Source organism: Primulina huaijiensis, chromosome 2 (assembly GCF_012295235.1).
Source record: "Primulina huaijiensis isolate GDHJ02 chromosome 2, ASM1229523v2, whole genome shotgun sequence".
NCBI lineage: Eukaryota > Viridiplantae > Streptophyta > Magnoliopsida > Lamiales > Gesneriaceae > Primulina > Primulina huaijiensis.
In genome coordinates this window covers 23,407,921-23,415,431 of record NC_133307.1, presented here as the reverse complement: position 1 = coordinate 23,415,431, position 7,511 = coordinate 23,407,921, and the positions used below count along the sequence as shown (strand labels likewise).

General features: G+C 35.7%; 2 protein-coding genes across 6 annotated transcripts; both read left to right on the top strand.

Moving 5' to 3' along the window:
- Window positions 1-2,723: 2,723 nt before the first annotated feature.
- Window positions 2,724-5,402, top strand: LOC140970677 (F-box protein At5g51370-like). Of its 5 annotated transcripts, none has more exons than XM_073432519.1 (2): window positions 2,724-4,085; window positions 5,270-5,402. In XM_073432519.1, exons 1-2 carry the CDS (start codon window positions 2,836-2,838, stop codon window positions 5,343-5,345), a joined length of 1,326 nt encoding a protein of 441 aa, XP_073288620.1. In that variant the 5' UTR covers window positions 2,724-2,835; the 3' UTR covers window positions 5,346-5,402. The 5 variants fall into 5 exon arrangements, with proteins under 5 accessions (XP_073288620.1, XP_073288619.1, XP_073288618.1 ...); XM_073432518.1 differs by lacking the exon at window positions 5,270-5,402 and adding an exon at window positions 4,821-5,200; XM_073432517.1 differs by lacking the exon at window positions 5,270-5,402 and adding an exon at window positions 4,609-5,200.
- Window positions 5,403-6,307: 905 nt separating this feature from the next.
- LOC140960258 (protein transport protein Sec61 subunit beta-like) lies at window positions 6,308-7,511 on the top strand. The gene is made up of 2 exons (XM_073418465.1): window positions 6,308-6,447; window positions 7,015-7,511. Exon 2 carries the CDS (start codon window positions 7,017-7,019, stop codon window positions 7,263-7,265), a length of 249 nt encoding a protein of 82 aa, XP_073274566.1. The 5' UTR covers window positions 6,308-6,447; window positions 7,015-7,016; the 3' UTR covers window positions 7,266-7,511.

Sequence of the window (7,511 nt, the reverse complement as noted above, 5' to 3'; positions counted from 1 at the left end):
AGATTGATCATCTCTTTGGGAATCCAAGCATGACTAATCGGGACAGCGAGTATGACTCTAGCCCGACTATTTAGGGATGAGTGGTGATACCCTGGTAAGAACCCGGGTCATTGATGACCCGGGATATTAAATGGATTCCCAAATTAGGGTCAATTGGCAGGATGGATTCTTCTGAAGCCGGGCCGGTGCAAGCCCGGGCTCTACTCCCCGGGCAACCAGACGCCCGAGCTCTTGTATAAATCTCCAGGGAGGAATTCTACCTGGGAACCTCGAAAAGCGTGATGCACTTGAGTATATTGATATGGACAATCTTATCTGTCAGAGCAACTTGACTTTGGCGTGTCATATAAGTCATCAGGAGGTATGGACGGCCGACTTGACATATTTAGTAGGTAGGCGCGGGAAACGAGGTACCTACCCCATTTTCTCCTATAAATAGCATGTATCCTTCTCATTTACTGATTCTGAAATCTTTGAACTCTTAAGCATTATACATATTTTCTCCCAAATATTGCTTGTGTTCATTTTCAACCTGCTGACTTAAGCATCGGAGTGGCCACGCCGGACACCCCTCCGGCGCCCATTCACGAGTTTCTTTCATTGTTTGCAGGTGCTATTGAAGTCATTACCTTCACTCAAATTCCCTAAAAACTATAAATTATTGATTTGACCCGTTGGAGCTCCTTACCCGACTCATCCATTTCAACGAAGTCACATCAGTAGGTTTTCCCATTCTCACACATTAATGTCAATGTTTTCTCATTGAATTTTCTATGTAAAGTTGTAATCGTAAAGCATGAAAGTAATTTACATACAATGTCCGTGTTACAGTGTTCAATTACAAAAAGGAGTTATTTTCAAAAGACAAAAATTTACAAAAAGGAGTTGTACTTTAGCTTCATCGTTAGTCATTTTTTCTTCGGTGAGTTCATCTCTCTCTCTCTCTTTTTTTTTGGCCTTTGAGCCTAGCGTCGCAAATGAACTTTAACATCCAGAAACCCGATTTTAAAAAAATTATAAAACTTTCGACCTTATCGACCTACTACAATATTTTAATCTAATGTTTATCCTAAATAAATAAATAAATATTTTAATCTAATTTAATTAATTTTTTAACCATATTACTTCTTACATATTAACAACCGAAGTTACTTGTTTGTTTTTGGAGAGAATTTTAAGCTTGATGAACTGATTTGAGCTACAAATTTTAGAATACACGATCCCTCCAAAATAGAATACATCACTTTGTTAAGTCATTTTTTTTTATCAATTTAATTTATCGATTATTGACGAAGTTCATATAATAAAATATTCTTTTCGGAAGAATAAATAAAAATATGGTGTTTTTTTGATATAGATATAGATAGAAGAAATTTCAGGGAGAGAGAAAAATTGGAGTTAAAAAGTGACACGTGATTGAAGAATTTGGCGCCAAGTGGGAACGAAAATCGTCAAGTTGATTTGCGCGTGGGGAATCGAAACTTGGGAAGCTCTGCAAATCTAGGACACGCGTTGCGGGAATAATGAAGAATGGAAGAGTTCACGTGTCATTGCCACGCGCCAACGTCGATCCACGCTCTGCAGGTGTGCGGCACCGTTTGATAATGGGAAATGGTTCCAATGGTTTCCCTGTACCATAGCACTACCAGCAGCAACAGCAACAATTCTCTTTATTTTATTTTTTAAAAAAAATCATATGGGTTTTGATTCTGCTCTCAGACATAGAAATTGATTTGAGCCCGAATAAATATATAGTTTTTGGAATATATGAACTTTATATCAAAGAAGTGTCATTTATTTCATATGTACGAGATATAACGGTGAAAATGATGTTTGGTTTTTTCTCAGATATGGTAATCAACAAATATACATCTAATAAAAAATATGTGCAATTACTTTTTTTTTAATATATGACACAGATCAACTATATCCATATTTATAATAAAAACTAATATTTTTTTAGATAAATCAAATAAAATATTTCTCTCAATTATCATTTCTCTACAATATAATAAAATACCTAGACATATAGATTTGGGTGTGACTGGAATGTGATTTGGGACCGGGTCGGGAAATCCGAATATAGTTGACGCCATGGATGACGAAACATTTAATGGCGGCGGTTCCATAAATCGACAATTTATTAGCTCAATGAATTCTTGGCCGCGATCAAAATGAAACGATCTTTGCAATTACTCCTGGAATGTATAAACGGGAAATTGGCATTCAGTTCTCAGCCGTCGTTGTGTTCAGTCCCTATGTATTTTTTTAGTACCACATTTCCAAATGAAGTGTACCAAATTTCCACATGAAGTGTACCACAATTTGTATGACATAATAACACAATTTTGTGGGTAGAGAGTGAACCCAAAGAAATGTTATGATTGAGTATTTTTCACCAACTTCCCCATGTATAAACCACATTCAATATTTTTTAATATATTTATATATTTTATTAAATTTCAAAGTATTAAAATTGTAGTGCAAATAGTTGTTCGTGACTAATTGAATATTGTTAATCAGCCATTTTTAATATCGCAACAAATTATGTCAGACAGTTTAATTTTATGTGACAAATGAAAATATTAATTTTTTTGTCAAAATATTTTTTTTAAGCATATCTAATAAATATATCCGAAACCGTCTTATTGTATAATTATCCAAATTAATGAAAATTTAAATTAATATTTGTTCAATGAGAACCAAATTGCATAGTCGTTTGTTTCTCGTTCTCAAACTCATTCAATTCAATCAGCATTAAATATCTAAATCTAAATCGAGGAAGAGGGGCAGATTGGCGACGCTTTTGATGAACCCTAACCCTAATTTACAACCATGTCTATTTCAGCTGATAAAAACAGAATTTCCGACCCTAATCCCGTTCTTGACCTCGGCAAGCTGAAGAAGAACAGCCGCTCCAGCTGGTCAGACCACCTGTCCAACGAACGGGTCGACCCCAACGAGGCATTTCGCCATTTGTACCTCAAAATGCGCCTCCAATCTCTTCCCAACTCCGGCTCCACTACCCCCCACTCGGACTCTGAGCCGGACTCCGACTGCTCCAACCCCAACCCTCCCGCGCAGCCTGATTGCATCTCTCTGCTATCCGACGAATTGTTGCTCAAGGTCCTCAGTAAACTCCTCGACAGGAACCAGCATCTTTCCAATTCACTGGTGTGCATGAGGTGGTGTGTGGTGAGTGGGAAGTTGATTCAATCGATTAAGCTATTGGATTGGGAGTTTCTGGAGTCTGGGAGGCTCACTTTCCGGTTTCCCAATTTGGTCGATGTTAGCCTCGCGCATGCATGCATTATATCCGAACGGAATTCGGGCATTTTGTTCATTAATAAGTTGCTATCAATTCATTTAAGTTCTGGGCTGTTCGAACATGATGGGGTCCTTATTGGTAATGGGGATGTATTGGATTCAGAAGAGGTCGACAGAGGGGTGAGAATTATGGTCCAGGGGTGTAGGAATTTGAGGAGAGTGGTCTTGATAAACGTTAGTGAGAAAGGCTTAAGTTTCTTGGGAGAAGAGTGTGACTGTTTGCAGGAGATGGAGTTACATTATTCTGGCGATTTAGCCTTGCCGGGAATTTTTAAATGCCGGAATTTGCAAATATTGAAATTGATTGGGAGCATAAGTGGGGTTTACGATTCTGCGGTTACAGATATTGGATTGACGATTTTAGCTCAGGGGTGTAGAAGATTAGTAAAGCTTGAGTTGGTGGGATGCGAGGGAAGTTATGATGGCATTAAGGCAATAGGGCAGTGTTGCCAAATGTTAGAGGAACTTACACTTTGCAATCATAAAATGGATGGCGGATGGTTGTCGGCTTTGTCATATTGTGAGAACTTGAAAACTTTAAAGATCCTGTCATGCAATGAAATTGATAGAAATCCTGGGTCAGATGAACACTTATGGCCATGCCCGATGCTTGAGGAGTTGCATTTACGTCAGTGTCAAATGCGAGAGAAGCAGGGTGTGAGAGCACTGTTTTTAGTGTGTCAGCCGATTCGGAAGCTAGTTATAGAAGATTGTTGGGGATTGAACAATAGCGTATTTGCTGCTGCCAGCATTTGTAGGTATGATTGGTTATACTCTTGTGATGCTTTGTATCAAAATTTAACTTTATTGGATTATTTTCCTTCATGGGGCAATTGACCGTAATTGATGCACAAGATTTGTTATCGTGTATAATATATGCGTGCAATGTCGCGTTTCAGATAGATGTTAGGAGTTCGGAAAGAAGTGTCACGTCTACCTGAATCAATAAGGAAAGATAATTCAATTTTTAGCTGGTGTGTGGCGGCGGATGAGATACATTGTCATTAATAAATTCTGTATCATATCTCTTTGAATGTAACTATTTAATTTGCTTCAATGAAAAAAATTTAAAAGGTTTTTGAGCAAGGTCAAACTGAAATGAACTTCATTTAGTTCATATTCAGGCAAAACAGGGGTTAAATTCAGAATTAGGTCTGTTTAGTTTTCGAGTAAATGAAGCAAGCTGGAATCCTCACTGCCTAGTTGAAAAATGGTATTAACTTGTAGTTTACTTGATTTCCAATTTTTTTATTGATCTAATTTCTCATGTAGGAGCATTAGATCTTTGTCGCTGGAAGGATGTTCGTTGTTGACAACAGAAGGATTAGAATCGATAATTCTTTCTTGGAAGGAACTTGATAGGCTTAGAGTAGGTTCTTGTAACAATGTAAAGGACAGTGAAATAACACCACAACTAGCAACATTATTTTCTGATCTCAAAGAATTGAAATGGCGACCGGATTCCAAGTCACTTCTGTATTCTAGCCTCTCAGGGACAGGAATTGGGCAAAAAGGTGGAATATCTTTGAGGAGGAAGTAACTGCTAGATATACTGATATATTCTGGCAAACTTTAGAGGCCAATATAAGAGGAATCAAAGGCGAAATTTGGGTGGGGTATGCATGCAATTAACACCTCAAGATAGTATGGGATTTGACTCAAGCCTTGCCTCTCTTGATTATGGGATGACTGGCTTGACCTTTTCAGTGTACTTTCTTGTAATACTGTTATTTATTTATTCTAGAGTTTAGAAAAAGTGAATGCTTGGGAATTTGAGTTATGCTGTTATTGAATTCAAAGGAATAAATCTATATCATGTATACTTAATTTGTAGGAATGAAGTTAACTTCAAATCAGCACTATTTATTAATTTTCTTTCCTTGTGCACTTTGATATTCTTGTTGTTTTTTCGTTTCTTAATACCTCTGCCATGGAAACATAGTTTTGAAGCTTCACTGGAAGTCCCGCTGGTTGCTGTCATCTACCAAATCTTGAGTTGTTGGTTGGTAATCATCTGATAACTGCGGATTGGCATCAGTTGGAGTTTGATCTCGGAATTCAATCAGGATAACTCTAGTAGTATTTTTTAAACGAAAAGTTTTCACCGTATGGATGATAATTAAGAGTGGAATATTTTTAAAATTTAAGATACGATATATTATTAAAAAAATTAATATAGTAAATAAAATATTTCTAGGAAAGGTGAAAAGTTAGATTAAATATGATAATTATGTTTAAACTTTAAAGTGTAGGTTGACAAAAATATATTTTTGGGAAAAGATTGAACTGAGATGATTGTGTTTGTTTTTGTTTTGAAAAATGATTTTTTTTTATTTTTTGGGGAAATTGGACCAAGCAAAGGGAAATAAATATTAAAATATAATATAGTTATAGATTCAAATTCAAATATTTTATTTTCATTAACTAAAATTATGTTAATTTAAAATTAAACTAATTTTTGAATATTTGGGTTGTCTTTTATATGTCACGTTTTATTAAATTCTTAATTTAGATTAAGTTGATCGATTATAATTCTTAAAATACCTTTTGGTAGAAAATCATAGAATTTTTTTAAAGAAAAATATAACATATTTGATTTTTAGTATTTGAAAATAATTTATGAGTTTTAAATATTTTAACATTTGAGTTAATTATTTTCTTAATTTTAATTTGTAAGTAGTTTTAACGTATAAAGTTTATTATTTTCAATTCTATTTTTCGATTTTTAGTATTTGAAATATTCTTGTTGAGTTTTGAATAATTTTAGGTTTGTATTATAATTTTCTAAAATTTTAATTTTAAAGTAATTTTACGTATATATTTTATTATTTTCAATTCTAATTTCTGAGAATATCCAAAAGAGCGGTCTTGTCGCACCTAGTCTTCGGTCCAAATGGGCCGACCCAATTGCTCTGACTCAGCAAAACTTGGCGACCTTTGCTATCGTGGCGGAATTTGATTGGCTTGACGATGTGTTTTCCCAGTCAATACTTTATTTTTAATATATATGTATTCATCTTATAATCCAGAGTTCAGCACTCTCCGAACGGATAGGCGAAATTCCTATACATAAGCAACACGAATTTGAGTATTACTTCATCTTCAATTCTCCGCAGCAAGGTAATTTGGATTAATCCAAAATAACTTCGGGATATTTTTGTTTTTATTTATAATTGAGCGTCGAATTTTTATATGATCGACGGCAGGTTCTGGATCCTGTGTTCCTTTATAACTTCGTTTGTTTCTTTGTGACTTTACATTTGGAATATTGTAGTTATTGGATTTTGTTAGGTCTGGAAGTTTAAACCTGCAAGGGAATGGTCGTCGTTGATTTTTAGGTGTTTTTTTTTTGCCAATAATTATGTCCTGTGCTGTCGCCTGTCGGTTCTGTAAAATTATGTTGATTTTAATTTTCTGTGAAATTGACACTGGTAGTAAAAAATTTACAACTTGATCTGAATCTGCCTTGATTTTTTTTTGCCTCCCGGTTTAAGTTTAATGATTGGGATTGTCATTGAACTCGATAAATTTCAATGGTATTTCACTTGGTTAGTGGGAAATGGTTTAAAGAGATCAAGGATGAATGCTTCATTAGCGATCTTGTGGCCCTTGTTTTATTTCCTCTTTTATGCTCTTCTGCATGTTCCTCAATTTGGTTCTCATGCTTGAGTGGGTGGGGGGTTGCAGAAATGGCAAATGGTGGAGCTGGTCCACAAAGAGGAACGGCAGCAGCTGCTGCTGCCAACCTTCGTCGTCGGAGAACAGCTGGCGGTGGGGCTGCAGGTGGAGCAGGTGGTACCATGCTGCAATTTTACACTGATGATGCTCCAGGGCTCAAGATTTCCCCCAATGTTGTGCTTGTGATGAGCATTGGTTTCATAGCTTTTGTTTCAGTTCTTCATGTCATGGGTAAACTGTATTTTGTCCGCAAAGATTAGGCTTGCATAGCGTTACCTGCGGTGAATTTTTGACGAGGGAAGATCATTAGGAAGTGGATGCATTGGATGGGATGCTTTTTTTCTGGAGATGAGCTACTCTCTGCTTAGATATGAAAAAAAAAAAAGTACTTGGAAGCTTTGGAAATATGATGAAAAACTGTGTTAACATCTTCACTTTATTCTCATGTGAACAAGTTGTTTTTAATTTATTTTTTTAAGCTAGCAGAGCTGATTTGGTTGGTCACA

Bases quoted from the DNA above. Each gene is read 5' to 3' on its own strand.
- LOC140960258 (XM_073418465.1), top strand. From the start codon at position 7,017: ATGGCAAATGGTGGAGCTGGTCCACAAAGAGGAACGGCAGCAGCTGCT.
- LOC140970677 (XM_073432516.1), top strand. From the start codon at position 2,836: ATGTCTATTTCAGCTGATAAAAACAGAATTTCCGACCCTAATCCCGTT. The intron at 4,086-4,599 runs GTATGATTGGTT...TTTCTCATGTAG, and splicing joins GCTGCTGCCAGCATTTGTAG to GAGCATTAGATCTTTGTCGC.